Genomic DNA, 17898 nt, shown 5'->3' on the forward strand with positions numbered 1-17898 from the left:
GGAAGTGGTGAGAGTTAAGGCAGAAGAATCCTGGGCAGGACTCTGTAGATCTCTGAGCAGTGTTACCTTTGTGTGATGAAGGTAGTCGAAGAGAACCTCAGGTGGAGATGGTAATATACAATCTCTCTCTCTCTCTCTCACTATCTCATCCACACGCGCACGCACACACAGACACACGCACACACACGCACACACACACACACACATACACAGTCATGATTTTACTGTACCAATATATTAGAAAGATATCTGCGTTTTTTATTTAAATTTCTTTTGTAGTTTATTGTAATAAGTTTCTACGTAAATTATGAGGATCCGTGGCACCTGCTAGCCAGGATCCGTGCCACTGCTAGCCAGGATCCGTGCCACTGCTAGCCAGGATCCGTGCCACTGCTAGTCAGGATCCGTGCCTTATGATAGCCAGAATCTATGGCTCCTGCTAGCTAGGATCTGTGGCTCCTACTAGTCAGGATCAGTGCCACTACTAGTAAGGATCCATGCCACTGCTAGTCAGGATCCGTACCACTGCTAGCTAGCATCCGTGCCACTGCTAGCCAGGATCCGTGCCACTGCTAGCTAGCATCCGTGCCACTGCTTGCCAGGATCCGTACCATTGCTAGCTGGTATCTGTGGCACTGCTAGCCAAGATTCGTGCCACTGCTAACCAAGATCCGTGCTTCGTGATTGCACGGATGAGCGCCTTCTGATTTGCTTTTTCCGGTATGCAAATGAAGCTGAGGGCGGGCCGCTGGCTACCCTCCTACCGGAAGCCTGACTGGCTCAGCCTTATTCCTGCGTCTGTGGGAGAGAGAGAGAGAGAGAGAGAGAGAGAGAGAGAGAGAGAGAGAGAGAGAGAGAGAGAGAGAGAAAGGTGGAGAAAACTTTTGGAGATGTAGATGACTCAGGGATTGTGACAGTGACTCGGGGATGATGACAATGACTCAGGGATGGTGCCAGTGACTCAGAAATAGTGATAATGACCCAGGGATTGGGACAGCGTCTCAGGGATGGTGACAGTGACTCAAGGATGATGACAACGATTGAGAAATGCTGGAAATGACTCAGGGATGATACAGCGATGGTGGCAATGACCCAGGGATTAGTTATGGACGCTGGAAATGACTTGATAACTCAGGGATACTGGAGATGACTCAGGGATACTGGAGATGACTCAGGGATACTGGAGATGACTCAGGGATGGCTGATGGATGCTGGAGATGAATGCTAGAGATGAATGCTGGAAATGGCGGATAGAAGTGACCCAGGAATAACTAAGGGATGCTTGAGATGAGGGATGCTAATGGTTACTGGGGGGGGTTGGAGGTGACGCAGGGATGCTGGAGGTGACGCAGGGATGCTGGAGGTGACTGGGCGATGCTGGAGGTGACAAGGGGATGCTGGAGGTGACTGGGGTTTGCCAAAGGTGACTGGGGTTTGCTGGAGGTGACTGGGGGATGCTGGAGGTGACTGGGGTTTGCTGAAGGTGACTGGGGGATGCTGGAGGTGACGCAGGGATGCTGGAAGTGACTGAGGTTTGCTGGAGGTGACTGGGGGATGCTGGAGGTGACTGGGGGATGCTGGAGGTGGCTGGGAGATGCTGTAGGTGACTGGGGGATGCTGGAGATGACACAGATATAGTTTAATGGCGCTGGAAGACCACTATAGCAAGCAGCAGTAGCAACAGGAGCTGGAACAGTTCAGCAAACACGACAGTTGATCTCAGACCTGAGAAAAAGAGAGAAGAGAAGTATCAGACCAACTTCCACACACATTTTTAATTATCCAGCAGTACGTCTACATCTAGTCTGTAAAATCTACTCTCATCTACCAGCAACCTTATAATAACGTCAGAACAAGAAGTATTTCATATTATCTACCATTATTTAATCGGTAACACCTACACTTGTATGTCAACATGGTATATACCACTTTATATATATATATATATACCTTTCATCTACAAGTCTATCTACCATGCTACTATAGGTATAATGTTTGTCAGAAAAGAGGACAAGTGTTTCCTGACGTAAGTCTTAGTCACATGATGACCCACAGTTGGAGCTTTTGGTCATCTGACCGAGGCCTTCCGCTGGCTTACCGTTCCACCTCTTTAAAAATCATGGTTACGATTATAAGTATTACCAAGTGTGATAAGTGGTTTAAAAACCGACAAGTTGAAGATTGAAGTTTATTACCAAGTGGTTTACCATGCTACTGTGTCCCTGTCTAGTGATTTATACTCTCGTTCACCCATAGCCTCTCTCTCTCTCTCTCTCTCTCTCTCTCTCTCTCTCTCACACACACACACACACACACACACACGCAATATATATATCTATATATATATATATATATATATATATATATATATATATATATATATATATATATATATATATATATATATATATATATATATATTTGGTCAGTTAGAAAGAACTCATTTAAAATTAAGTTCTTTCTAAAAATTTTCTCTTTTACGTTTAAAGATATATTTTTTTCATTTATGTTAATGTAAAAATTAATAATTTTGTACCAAAAGAGCCTTAGAAAAGTTACCTAGCGCAATTTAATTTAATGTAATCCAACTAAATATATTTTCGATTAGTTTACAATAATTTAATGAGAAACACAATGAAATATATTTTTTTTCGTTAGGTTGAGAATGATTTTTGCTAAATTATTGCATACACAAATTTTCGCTTCCCTTATTCGGCAAGAAAAGCTTTGCTTTTTAAGCCAAAATCGCAAGTTTTACCTATTCGGCGCGACATTATATATATATATATATATATATATATATATATATATATATATATATATATATATATATATATATATATATATATATATATATATATGGGGGCGTGGCACCCCAGACACAGACCTGCAGCTCCGCCCCCCAGAACAGAGGCGTGGTAGGGGGGTGTGGTAGAGAGCACCTCATACGTCTCCAGCTGGTACACTCCAGGAAGATCAGCGACGCACCTCAGCCGCACCTCACCGCCTCTGAGGAGGTGCGGCAGTAGCGGAAACCGCAGACGCAGGAAAGAGGTAGTCAGTCCCCCCGCCTCACCCTCGTCAACCTGCGGCTCCAGCCACCCTGGTGACGCCTGCGGCAGACGGAACAAGTGTTAAGTATGTATTTTCCAAGGGGACAAGAGCTGTGTTCCAACAGTATTACAATGGGACAAGAGCTGTATACCAAGTATATTTCTAAGGGACAACACCTAGAGTTTTACAAGAGAGAAGTGGTGGGGGTACTCACCGGCTGACTGTTGACACTGAAGGAGAGGTGGGGTGGAGGTCGTGCTCTGCGTGAGGTGCAGTACACCTCCACACCCTCACCTAGCAGGTACTCACGACGACCACCTGTAATTATCGGGCCCCCGTCCGGTCGGTCTGAAGGGGCGGAGAGTAGTGGTGAGGGGCGGAGAGTAGTAGTGAGGGGCGGAGAGTAGTAGTGAGGGGCGGAGAGTAGTGGTGAGGGGCGGAGAGTAGTGGTGAGAGGCGGAGATTAGTGGTGAGACACGAAGAGTAGTGGTGAGGGGCGGAGAGTAGTGGTGAGGGGCGGAGAGTAGTGGTGAGACACGAAGAGTAGTGGTGATGGGCGGAGAGTAGTGGTGAGGGGTGGAGAGTAGTGGTGAGAGGCGGAGAGTAGTGGTGAGGGGCGGAGAGTAGTGGTGAGGGGCGGAGAGTAGTGGTGAGGGGTGGAGAGTAGTGGTGAGAGGCGGAGAGTAGTGGTGAGAGACGAAGAGTAGTGGTGATGGGCGGAGAGTAGTGGTGAGGGGTGGAGAGTAGTGGTGAGAGGCGGAGAGTAGTGGTGAGGGGCGGAGAGTAGTGGTGAGGGGCGGAGAGTAGTGGTGAGAGACGAAGAGTAGTGGTGAGGGGCGGAGAGTAGTGGTGAGGGGCGGAAAGTAGTGGTGAGAGGCGGAGAGTAGTGGTGAGGGGTGGAAAGTAGTGGTGAGAGGCGGACAGTAGTGGTGAGGGGCGGAGAGTAGTGGTGAGAGACGAAGAGTAGTGGTGAGGGGCGGAGAGTAGTGGTGAGGGGCGGAGAGTAGTGGTGAGAGACGAAGAGTAGTGGTGAGGGGCGGAGAGTAGTGGTGAGGGGCGGAGAGTAGTGGTGAGAGGCGGAGATTAGTGGTGAGACACGAAGAGTAGTGGTGAGGGGCGGAGAGTAGTGGTGAGGGGCGGAGAGTAGTGGTGAGACACGAAGAGTAGTGGTGAGGGGCGGAGAGTAGTGGTGAGGGGCGAAGAGTAGTGGTGAGAGGCGGAGAGTAGTGGTGAGGGGCGGAGAGTAGTGGTGAGGGGCGGAGAGTAGTGGTGAGGGGTGGAGAGTAGTGGTGAGAGGCGGAGAGTAGTGGTGAGAGACGAAGAGTAGTGGTGATGGGCGGAGAGTAGTGGTGAGGGGTGGAGAGTAGTGGTGAGAGGCGGAGAGTAGTGGTGAGGGGCGGAGAGTAGTGGTGAGGGGCGGAGAGTAGTGGTGAGAGACGAAGAGTAGTGGTGAGGGGCGGAGAGTAGTGGTGAGGGGCGGAGAGTAGTGGTGAGGGGCGGAGAGTAGTGGTGAGGGGCGGAGAGTAGTGGTGAGGGGTGGAGAGTAATGGTGAGGGGCGGAGAGTAGTGGTGAGGGGCGGAGAGTAGTGGTGAGGGGCGGAGAGTAGTGGTGAGAGACGAAGAGTAGTGGTGAGGGGCGGAGAGTAGTGGTGAGGGGCGGAAAGTAGTGGTGAGAGGCGGAGAGTAGTGGTGAGGGGTGGAAAGTAGTGGTGAGAGGCGGAGAGTAGTGATGAGGGGCGGAGAGTAGTGGTGAGGGGCGGAGAGTAGTGGTGAGAGACGAAGAGTAGTGGTGAGGGGCGGAGAGTAGTGGTGAGGGGCGGAGAGTAGTGGTGAGAGACGAAGAGTAGTGGTGAGGGGCGGAGAGTAGTGGTGAGGGGCGGAGAGTAGTGGTGAGGGGTGGAGAGTAGTGGTGAGGGGCGGAGAGTAGTGGTGAGGGGCGGAGAGTAGTGGTGAGGGGTGGAGAGGAGTGGTGAGAGGCGGATAGTGGTGAGAGGCGGAGAGTAGTGGTGAGGGGCGGAGAGTAGTGGTGAGGGGTGGAGAGTAGTGATGAGGGGCGGAGAGTAGTGGTGAGGGGCGGAGAGTAGTGGTGAGGGGGGGAGAGTAGTGGTGAGGGGCGGAAAGTAGTGGTGAGGGGCGGAGAGTAGTGGTGAGGGGCGGAGAGTAGTGGTGAGGGGCGGAGAGTAGTGGTGAGGGGTGGAGAGGAGTGATGAGAGGCGGATAGTGGTGAGAGGCGGAGAGTAGTGGTGAGGGGCGGAGAGTAGTGGTGAGGGGTGGAGAGTAGTGATGAGGGGCGGAGAGTAGTGGTGAGGGGCGAAGAGTAGTGGTGAGAGGCGGAGAGTAGTGGTGAGGGGCGGATAGTGGTGAGAGGCGGAGAGTAGTGGTGAGGGGCGGAGAGTAGTGGTGAGGGGTGGAGAGTAGTGGTGAGGGGCGGAGAGTAGTGGTGAGAGGCGGAGAGTAGTGGAGAGGGGCGGAGAGTAGTGGTGAGGGGCGGAGAGCAGTGGTGAGAGGCGGAGAGTAGTGGTGAGGGGCGGAGAGTAGTGGTGAGGGGCGGAGAGCAGTGGTGAGAGGCGGAGAGTAGTGGTGAGGGGCGGAGAGTAGTGGTGAGGGGCGGAGAGCAGTGGTGAGAGGCGGAGAGTAGTGGTGAGGGGCGGAGAGTAGTGGTGAAAGGGGGGAGGGATATACCTATGACAAGCTTCGAGTTTTTTTTTTCATACTATCAGCCCGGCTTTGGGCCAAGCTCTCGTGGGCCAGTGGTCCGCCAACAGACGGTTGCTGTTGGCGGACCAATGGCGCACGATCTGGCAATTGGCGAAGGTGAATAAAGAGAAATGCAGCAAATGTGATCCTTACTGACAACGTTTCGCCCACACAGACGGCATTATGGAGTCACAAACAGATCTACCCACTGTGTGGGCGAAATCTTGTTAATAAGGTATGACATTACACCACTACCATGGGGAAGTGGAACAGAATTCTTCCTCCGTAAGCCATGCGTGTCGTAGGAGGCGACTAACATGCCGGGAGCATGTTAGTCGCATGTTAGGAACTTTCGTTTTTCTTTTTAGGTCACCTTGCCTCGGTGGGATACTGCCGGTGCGTTGAAAAAAAAATACTCTTCACTTTGTGTCTTTAACTGCCGAAACCTGACGTTATTTACTTCCAATCTTTGCGTTCTGTTAGAAGTGTTAATCTTCGTTAACCCACTGTTCCTGTTATACACGTTAATCTCTGTTAACGGGCTGTTACTGTATTTTCTAAATGATTATGCAACATCCTTGTTTTTCTTACCAAATCTCAGTGATTTTGCTACAACGATCTAGCAGTTATGTGACATGAGTGACTGTCCTGTTCTAAATCTATGTTGACTTCTGTGATGGAGTGGGGATGGGGGCTAAGGAAAGGGGAGAGGGGTTAGGAAAGGATAGGGGGTGAGAGAATAGCGTATTGCAAGTTGTCGTGTACTGGGTCCCGATGGTCACTCAACACACACAGACAGAACATACACAGTACCATACATATATAAATAATGCACTGTCATACATATACACGTTAAAATCAATTAACATAATTACCACCATAAAGGATCACCCCACAAATAACTCGGTGATTAGTTAAAGATTATGAAATTCTAAATACGGGAATGTATTTAAATACCTGTACATATAACACGTGCATATATACAAAATATATGCATATATACAGAATACATGCATATATATATATACAAAATACATGCGTATAAACAAAATACATGTATACATACAGAAAGTTTATAACGCTCTCTCAGTAAAAAAATAAACTAAAAATTTGCCGAGGTCTCAACAGTCACCTCGGTAATTAGAAAAAAAAAATAGTATTTAAAATGCACAGGTCTGAGTGAAGCGCAGGTTCTGTCTGTTCTTCTCATTGGTTATTACGTTCACAGGTTTCTTTCCATCTTATCTTTCCTTGTCTTTCATCCACTTCCTTTACCAACCTGGTTCATAAATTCTCGTCTTTACATAGTAACTTCTATAGTCAGTTTTGCTTCACTTCCTCCTGTATTCCCCTATTTTCCTCTCATGTATTCCCCACTTATATTCTTCTCGTATATTCCTCTCCTGTTTCACTTTAACCAGGGACTCAGACCTTGAGTTTGATCTTGCCACAGATATACTGATGAAAGATTCTTTTAAAAATGTTTGAAAAACCTCAAAAGAAGTGAGAATATCGCAAAATATGAGAGTAAATAGCTTCCTTGTGTTGTTACAGTGCAGTCCATGCTGACCCTCCTAGCGTATAGAAATATACGTATATAGGTCTAGGAGGATTTTTTTTTTTTTGGCTAGGATCGTATAGCGGTTAAAGAACTGGAATGATAGTGTTAGGACTGGTTTGTCACGGGTTAGAATCCTCTCTGTGAGTTGAGCACAAGCTAATGGTTTCATTTAGTGTGAAGACCAGATCCAGACTTGCTGGCTTCTCCTCTCTTGTGATATTCCTGATGTGTTTTTCACCACCACTTCCATCAACGTTCTCTTATTCTATAGCATTTCCTTGCGACTGAAGGTTGCTTTGATCAGTAGTTAAGAGTTTTGTATTGCCGAGTTATGCTTGTGAGAGGTCAAATCTCGGCTCCTAGGTGCTTCTCTTAAAGTACAACCAATTGGGGTTGGTTCCTTGTCATTTAAGCACAATCATATCTACATTTAAAACTATGTAGTGTGGTTTCACTACTTCAAACACACACACACACACACACACACACACACACACACACACACGTAAGTCACCTCTCAAATCTTAGCAATTCTCAGCGACGAGCCATCTCTCAGCCGCACGAAACCTGCCATCCTCAGCATTCTAAATCCCCAGACACAGGGCGACACACACGACACAGAAATCCCTGGCTGTTTACAGATCAGTAAACTGAGAGAGCAGCTTGTGGTATCTGAGGACGCAGAGGCAAGTTGGCTGCCAATATATGATCCTTGGTCCACTGAGGAGGTTGCTAGAGCATGTTGGTGGTGGTAGTGGGGGTGATTTTGGTGATGGTGGTCAGAAAAGGTGGTGGTGGTGGTGCTGGTGGTGTTGCCGAACAAATATAGTGGTGTGGTTAGTGTTCTTAAAATTACATCTCCATCTACGTCTTTCTTTACGTCTCATACGTCTACCTTTACGTCTGGCACCAGTTCCTGTATTTACTACTGATCATGCTAATGTTTCTACTGTTGGTGCTGCTACTATTGCTGATGCTGTGTCTGCTGATAATGTGTCTGCTGATAATGCGTCTGCTAATACTGTGTCTGCTGATGCTGTGTCTGCTGATGCTGTGTCTGCTGATAATGTGTCTGTATTAATGTGTCTGCTAATACTGTATCTGCTGATGCTGTGTCTGCTGATGCTGTGTCTGCTGATGCTGTGTCTGCTAATACTGTGTCTGCTGATGCTGTGTCTGCTGATGCTGTGTCTGCTGATAATGTGTCTGTATTAATGTGTCTGCTAATACTGTATCTGCTGATGCTGTGTCTGCTGATGCTGTGTCTGCTGATGCTGTGTCTGCTGATGCTGTGTCTGCTGATAATGTGTCTGCTAATTCTGTGTCTGCTGATGTGATTCCTATTATTGTTGCTTGGACTAAGGCTGTTATTGCTATTGCCGCTTGACTGCTACTGTTACTATCACTGCAGCTGCTGCTGTTGCTCCTGCTCTTACTACTGATGCTGTTAGCACTAGTGCTGTTACTATTCCTGCTGCTGTTACTACTGCTTTGAAAAATACTATTATTATTTTACAACTATTACTATTACAGCTAGTATTGCTACTACTACTACTATTACCACCACCACTACTACTATTACCACCACTACTACTATTACCACCACCACTACTACTATTACCACCACCACTACTACTATTACCACCACCACTACTACTATTACCACCACCACTACTACTATTACCACCACCACTACTACTGCCCAGTGCCATATTCAACACTTTCTAGCTACAGACGAACACCAGCTCAGTGCTACATACACAACAGGGGTGACTGGAGGCTGCTTCATATATATATATATATATATATATATATATATATATATATATATATATATATATATATATATATATATATATATATATATATATATATATATACACACACACACACAAACACACCTTTACATATATGCCAGTATATTCCCGGTGAGGGGAGTTTCTTGTGATGCCGTCACATATACCTCGCCTGGGTAGCCTCTTGTGACGCCGTAACTCCCTGGAGGGAGCGCCGCCCCCCTACTTGCTTGGCCAAGCGTATATTTAAACCAGAATGATATCGACTCGAGATGGACTCCCCCCTGCACACACACATGCACTTACATACATGAATACATATATGGAAACATACATACTGATGGAGAATCATGCGTGTGTGTGTGTGTGTGTATGCATAAGTTCATAGGCTTATGTATGTATTCATGGTTGGATGTGATGTACATGTAAGTACTCACACAGAAATAAAGACATAGTCACACAGACAGGCATAGACATATACGCACACACACACACACACACACACACACATACATACACACACACATACACACACACACACACACACACACACACACACACACACACACACACTGCGTGGAATAGACAAGGTGGACAAAGACAGGATGTTCCAGGGAGGGGACACAGAAACAAGAGGCCACAATTGGAAGTTGAAGACACAAATGAGTCAGAGAGATAGTAGGAAGTATTTCTTCAGTCATAGAGTTGTAAGGCAGTGGAATAGCCTAGAAAATGACGTAGTGGAGGCAGGAACCATACACAGTTTTAAGACGAGGTTTGATAAAGCTCATGGAGCGGGGAGAGAGAGGGCCTAGTAGCAACCGGTGAAGAGGCGGGGCCAGGAGCTAGGACTCGACCCCTGCAACCACAAATAGGTGAGTACAAATAGGTGAGTACACACACACACACACACACACACACACACACACACACACACACACACACACACACACACACACACACACAATCACCACAACTGCAGCTGTGGCCTTAAAGAAACTTTTTGTTGATATGCAAAAAAGGCTGAACAGGATGCGAGGGAAACAACGGAGAGAGTGATAGCGAGAGAGAGAGAGAGAGATGAAGTAAGGAAGAGGTGAAGTATAAGCAGAGAGATTTTATCTATATATATATATATATATATATATATATATATATATATATATATATATATATATATATATATATATATATATATATATATTTCAACGCACCGGCCGTGTCCCACTGAGGAAGTGTGACCTAAAAAGAAAAACCATGGTTTTTCTTTCTAAATTTAGTAATGTGTACAGAAGAAGGGGTTACTAGCCCCTTGCTCCCGGCATTTTAGTTGCTTCTTAAGACACACATGACTTACGGAGGAAGAATTCTCTTCCACTCAACTATGGAGATAAGAGGAAAGAAAGAACAGAAACTATGAAATAATATATATATATATATATATATATATATATATATATATATATATATATATATATATATATATATATATATATCTATATATATATATATATATATATATATATATATATATATATATATATATAAAATGTCGTGCCGAACAGGTAAAACTTGCGATTTTGGCTTAAATAGCAAAGCTCTTCTTGCCGAATAAGGCAAGCGAAAATTTGTGTATGCAATAATTTCGCAAAAATCATTCTGAACCTAACGAATGTATTTCATTATGTTTGTTTAGCTGGATTAGGCTAAATTTAATTGCGTTTGTTATAATTAGGTTAGGTAAGTTTTCTAAGGCTCTTTGGGTACAAAATTATTAATTTTTACATTAACATAAATGAAAAAAAATCTTTAAACGTAGAAGAAATTTTTTAGAAAGGACTTAATTTTAAACGAGTTCTTGCTAATTGACAAATTTTACCTATTCGGTTCGGCATTTTATATATATATATATATATAGATAAGAGGAAAGAAAGAACAGAAACTATGAAATAATATATATATATATATATATATATATATATAAGTTGGCTACGTGTTTAAACCGTTGTGGGATCTGATAGTGAGGTGCCGACCAGACCCCTTATATAGCTTCCTTGGATGCTTTATATATATATAGTCACGAAAGCGCTTGGAATTTTTCTATTCTTTCAGAGTGGTTGTTTTGCATATTCTGAAATCACCTGTTTACTGTGATCTTATTGCATATATATATATATATATATATATATATATATAAAATGTCGTGCCGAACAGGTAAAACTTGCGATTTTCTTAAATAGCAAAGCTCTTCTTGCCGAATGAGGCAAGCAAAAATATGTGTATGCAATAATTTCGAAAAAAAATCATTCTTAACCTAACGAATGTATTTCATTATGTTTGTTTAGCTGGATTAGGCTAAATTTAATTGCGTTTGTTATAATTAGGTTAGGTAAGTTTTCTAAGGCTCTTTGGGTACAAAATTATTAATTTTTACATTAACATAAATGAAAAAAAAATCTTTAAACGTAGAAGAAATTTTTTTAGAAAGGACTTAATTTTAAACGAGTTCTTGCTAATTGACAAATTTTACCTATTCGGTTCGGCATTTTATATATATATATATATATATATATATATATATATATATATATATATATATATATATATATATATATATATATATATATATATATATATATATATTGTAATATTGTATTTAGGAGTGGGACGTTGCCGGTAGTGTTAATATTGATATCGTTCCAGTCACGGTATTGTGCCTTTTTTTATTACCTGTACCAATAACTTGCTGATACCCGCTGATACCCTGACTCAACATCAGTTGAGGCAAGAATGGAAATGTACCTTTGTATAATTGAATTAGACACATGTGAACATCTGGGTATCTTTATTTGTAGACGTTTCGCCATTCAGGGGCTTTATCAATACATGGACATAATATGAAGACTGTAGAACTATATATACAAAAGATGAGGTAATCAGTCCCTCAGTCTTGGAGTTAGTGAAGAGCACCATAGTCTAGAAAAATCTTCACATTATGTCCTTGTATTATAATGCCACTAGGTGGTGAAAAGTCTACAAATAAAGTTACCCAGGTGTTGCACATGTGTCTAATTCTTCATGTTGCTGGTATTGTGTATCATTCATGTAGATAGTATAGTATACTTATATGGGTGAGAATCCTAAGTTTTAAACGTTGCAGCGAGGAGGCGGCTGAAGACATCGTAGATGTCGTGTTTGAAGGCATTGTGTTGTGTGAATATTATGAAGACAATATGGAGCTTGGAGATTAGAAGAAGTGGTAGGGTTATTATTTAGGTATGTAATTATTAAAGACCTCGTGGTAGAGTGGTCAGCATCGCACACTGGCTTGTGCTTTGGCTTGTCACGTTTGCCCAAGATCGATCGAACACGGCCGTCATCCACCAAGGTGGGGAGGGGGGGGGGAGGGTTGAGCCTAAAATGAAAATGCATTCACCGTCAATCATTTAACAGCTGTCTTGCCAAAGACCTGCTAACATCACCGCTAAGATGACCCTCCTAACTACCTCATTCTCACACATCGTTCAGTGTAGGCACTCTACTTACCCATTACCCTGAGTAAAATTGTTATCTAAATCAAACTTTAACATGACGTCAAGCCATGAAAATCATTCTGTCTTAATCGATCTAATACACTCACAAGTCTGCTGGATGCTCAAGCCCCTAGAACTCAAAACCTTTATTTCCTCTCGCTCAAACCCTTCCTTGGATGTCCCCCTACTACTCCTTTCCTCCATCCGAGATTTATACACCCTCCTAGCCACCCTGTCATCCTCTAAATTCTCAAATCACCTCAACAATTCCTCCTCCTCCCTCTGACTCCCCTCGCCTTCTAATCCTCAAGCTCAGAATTCTCTGAATAATATTCACACCACACACTGCTCTCTAACACGACATCGCCACTTCTCCTAGGCTCCTTCTCAAGGCAACGTTTAAAACCCATGCTTCACACCTATGTGACAATATCGTTACTACTATTCTCTGGTATATTCCACATTTTGCCTCCTTATGCAGACTTTCCACAGATAACTGAAAACTCTACAAACACTTTACCCCCTTCGTCTCTTATATGTTTTATATCATATTTTATACATTTGAACACACACATACACTAATATATATATTCAAACAGCTCCAGGGAGAACCTTGAGTTTTCCCTGAGATACGTTTATTGTCTTCTCTGAGGATGAGGGTCCCCAACCCAGCTATAGAGGTGGTACTTCTGTGTATATATATATACGTGTATATATATATATATATATATATATATATATATATATATATATATATATATATATATATATATATATATATATATATATATATATATATATATATATATATATATATATATATATATATATATATATATATATATATATATATATATATATATATATATATATATATATATATATATATATATATATATATACACACACACATTGTCTCTATGTCCACAGCAGGACTCGAACCCGCAACTCTGTAGAGACAATGCTTGTAAATAATTTTTCCTGTTTGCGAATTGTTAAGCATGTGTGTGAATATATATATATATATATATATATATATATATATATATATATATATATATATATATATATATATATATATATATATATATATATATATATATATATATATATATATATATATATATATATATATATATATATATATATATATATATATATATATTAAAGGAGACACATTTACAAATTTCTCCTGCCGTTGCAACCTCTCCTTCCTTTCCTTCTCCCTCTTCCGCCTTCCTCTACATTTCCCTTCTCTCCATCGCCTTTCTTCCTCTCCATCTTTCCTCCACCTCCTCCTCCCTGCCTGGGTCACTCCCTCACAGGACTCACCAACTTACAGAAGGATCAAGAGAAGCTTAAGAAGCTTCGATTATCTTTTAATCGACTCAAAAAATAACTATTATTTTTGCATCGAAAACTAATAATTTATTATCCACATATTATTACTCATCTCTCTCTTTCTTTCTCTCTCTCTCTCTCTGACTCACTCTCTCTCTGACTCTCTCTCTGACTCTCTCTCTCTCTCTCATTGTCATGTTAATCTTTGTTAAATTATACATTCAGATTTATAATGGTTTCTCAAAGTTATAGAGAAAATTTACCAGAAAAGACAGTTTTATGAAGGGTTTTAATTTTTAAATGGTTTTTAAGTAGTTTTTAAAGCCTTTTGAAGTTTCTAAATTTTTTTTGAAGAGACTGAGTTTATGTATGATCACAGGAGATACATGACACACTGACATAATACATGATACATTCACATGATTCAGTCACATGTATCATGATTCACAGAAAACACATAGCTACGTGTTGTATGCTTGGTTCTTGTAGGATCGCTGGCTCAAGTGGTTAAGGCGATGCGTACATTGTTCTGTCTCTGGAGGCGGTACAAGGTTCGTAGGGTCGAGTCCTGGCCTGTGGCAGTTTGGTAAATGATTTAAAATCACTTGTTTCGTGATTTCATTACTCTCTCTCTCTCTCTCTCTCTCTCTCTCTCTCTCTCTCTATATATATATATATATATATATATATATATATATATATATATATATATATATATATACCTTCAGAACGTATATACACCCACCAACCCCCATCAGAATCCATCAGAAGGTATATATAGGCCCACCAACCAGTGCCAGAACTTGTATATACTCGTGGGTAGCCATCCCTCCCCATCCCCCAACACCCTCCACCCAACTCACTCCTGTGGGCGGGATACGCCCGCATATCTCCCAGGATAGCGGACGGTAGTCGTTATCATCACCACCAGCCCGCACTTGGCCGCGGCTGCCGACACACTCATTCGACCTGATTTCGATTCTGATCGACGCGCGCCCTGGGTCGACACTCCCGTCGACTCTCCCCCGACCTTTTTTTTTACGACCTTCCGAGAGGGAGGTATCACGCGACCTCCCGAACTACCAGTCGCCGCCGACTTGCTGAAATATTCGGTAAAATGAAAGGGTCGCTCTATCTTTTTTTTTTTACACTAGCGATGCTGTGTAAATGCACGGGGCTGTGTGTAAATGTATGGTGTATGTAAATGCACGGGGCTGTGTGTAAATGTATGGTGTATGTAAATGCACGGGACTGTGTGTAAATGTATGGTGTATGTAAATGCACGGGACTGTGTGTAAATGTATGGTGTATGTAAATGCACGGGGCTGTGTGTGTATGGTGTATGTAAATGCACGGGGCTATATGTAAATGTATGGTGTATATAAATGCACGGGACTGTGTGTAAATGTATGGTGTATGTAAATGCATGACGTGCAGTATAAATTTACGGAATGCGGTGTAAATGCACGGGGTGCGGTGTAAGTGCATGGAGTGCGGTGTAAACGCATGAGGTACGGTGTAAATGCACGGGGTGCGGTGTAAATGTACGGGGTGCTGTGTAAATGTACGGGGTGTGGTGTAAATGTACGGGGTGTGGTGTAAATGCACGGGGTGCGGTGTGAATGCGCGGGGTGTGGTGTAAATGCACGGGGTGTGGTGTAAATGTACGGGGTGCGGTGTAAATTTACGGGGTGTGGTGTAAATGCACGGGGTGCGGTGTAAATGTACGGGGTGCGGTATAAATGTACGGGGTGCGGTATAAATGTGCGGGGTGCGGTGTAAATGCACGGGGTGTGGTGTAAATGTACGGGGTGCGGTATAAATGTACGGGGTGCGGTATAAATGTGCGGGGTGCGGTGTAAATGCACGGGGTGCGGTATAAATGTACGGGGTGCGGTATAAATGCACGGGGTGCGGTATAAATGTACGGGGTGCGGTATAAATGTGCGGGGTGCGGTGTAAATGCACGGGGTGCGGTATAAATGTACAGGGTACGGTGTAAATGCACGGGGTGCGGTGTAAATGCACGGGGTGCGGTATAAATGTACGGGGTGCGGTATAAATGTACGGGGTGCGGTATAAATGTGCGGGGTGCGGTGTAAATGCACGGGGTGCGGTGTAAATGCACGGGGTGCGGTGTAAATGCACGGGGTGCGGTATAAATGTACGGGGTGCGGTGTAAATGTACGGGGTGCGGTATAAATGTACGGGGTGCGGTATAAATGTACGGGGTGCGGTATAAATGTACGGGGTGCGGTATAAATGTACGGGGTGCGGTATAAATGTACGGGGTGCGGTATAAATGCACGGGGTGCGGTATAAATGTACGGGGTGCGGTATAAATGCACGGGGTGCGGTATAAATGTACGGGGTGCGGTATAAATGTACGGGGTGCGGTATAAATGTACGGGGTGCGGTATAAATGCATGGGGTGCGGTGTAAATGCACGGGGTGCAGTGTAAATGCACGGGGTGCGGTGTAAATGTACGGGGTACGGTGTAAATGTACGGGGTGCGGTGTAAATGCACGGGGTGCGGTGTAAATGTACGGGGTGCGGTGTAAATGCACGGGGTACGGTGTAAATGTACGGGGTGCGGTGTAAATGCACGGGGTGCGGTGTAAATGCACGGGGTACGGTGTAAATGCACGGGGTGCGGTGTAAATGCACGGGGTGCGGTGTAAATGTACGGGGTGCGGTGTAAATGCATGGGGTGCGGTGTAAATGCACGGGGTGCGGTGTAAATGCACGGGGTGCGGTGTAAATGTACGGGGTACGGTGTAAATGTACGGGGTGCGGTGTAAATGCACGGGGTGCGGTGTAAATGTACGGGGTGCGGTGTAAATGCACGGGGTGCGGTGTAAATGTACGGGGTGCGGTGTAAATGCACGGGGTGCGGTGTAAATGCACGGGGTACGGTGTAAATGCACGGGGTGCGGTGTAAATGCACGGGGTGCGGTGTAAATGTACGGGGTGCGGTGTAAATGCACGGGGTGCGGTATAAATGTACGGGGTGCGGTGTAAATGCACGGGGTGCGGTGTAAATGCACGGGGTGCGGTATAAATGTACGGGGTGCGGTATAAATGTGCGGGGTGCGGTGTAAATGTGCGGGGTGCGGTATAAATGCACGGGGTGCGGTATAAATGTACGGGGTGCGGTATAAATGCACGGGGTGCGGTATAAATGTACGGGGTGCGGTATAAATGTACGGGGTGCGGTATAAATGTACGGAGTGCGGTATAAATGTACGGGGTGCGGTATAAATGTACGGGGTGCGGTATAAATGCACGGGGTGCGGTATAAATGTACGGGGTGCGGTATAAATGTACGGGGTGCGGTATAAATGCACGGGGTGCGGTATAAATGTACGGGGTGCGGTATAAATGTACGGGGTGCGGTATAAATGTACGGGGTGCGGTATAAAGTAAATGTACGGGGTGCGGTGTAAATGTACGGGGTACGGTGTAAATGCACGGGGTGCGGTGTAAATGCACGGGGTGCGGTGTAAATGCACGGGGTGCGGTGTAAATGCACGGGGTGCGGTGTAAATGCACGGGGTGCGGTGTAAATGTACGGGGTGCGGTGTAAATGTACGGGGTGCGGTGTAAATGCACGGGGTGCGGTGTAAATGCACGGGGTGCGGTGTAAATGCACGGGGTGCGGTGTAAATGCACGGGGTGCGGTGTAAATGCACGGAGTGCGGTGTAAATGCACGGGGTGCGGTGTAAATGCACGGGGTGCGGTGTAAATGCACGGGATGCGGTGTAAATGCACGGGGGGCGGTGTAAATGCACGGGGTGCGGTGTAAATGTACGGGGTGCGGTAAATGCACGGGGTGCGGTGTAAATGCACGGCGTGCGGTGTAAATGCACGGGGTGCGGTGTAAATGCACGGGGTGTGGTGTAAATGCACGGGGT

General features: G+C 44.5%; 1 protein-coding gene across 1 annotated transcript in view; it reads right to left on the minus strand.

The window, feature by feature from the left end:
* The window catches only part of LOC128700027 (uncharacterized), a 193661-nt gene that overhangs the window by 2098 nt on the left and 173665 nt on the right, over positions 1-17898 (minus strand). The window contains exons 4-6 of the mRNA XM_053792963.2: positions 3269-3402; positions 2888-3113; positions 1-1725 (exon numbers count right to left, since the gene is read on the minus strand). The exon at positions 1-1725 is cut by the window's left edge and continues 2098 nt beyond it. Coding sequence (XP_053648938.1) covers positions 1640-1725; positions 2888-3113; positions 3269-3402 — 446 coding nt within the window. The 3' untranslated portion in view covers positions 1-1639. The remainder of the gene's footprint in view (positions 1726-2887; positions 3114-3268; positions 3403-17898) is intronic.

Source organism: Cherax quadricarinatus, chromosome 64 (genome assembly GCF_038502225.1).
Source record: "Cherax quadricarinatus isolate ZL_2023a chromosome 64, ASM3850222v1, whole genome shotgun sequence".
In the NCBI taxonomy this organism is placed as follows: Eukaryota; Metazoa; Arthropoda; class Malacostraca; order Decapoda; family Parastacidae; genus Cherax; species Cherax quadricarinatus.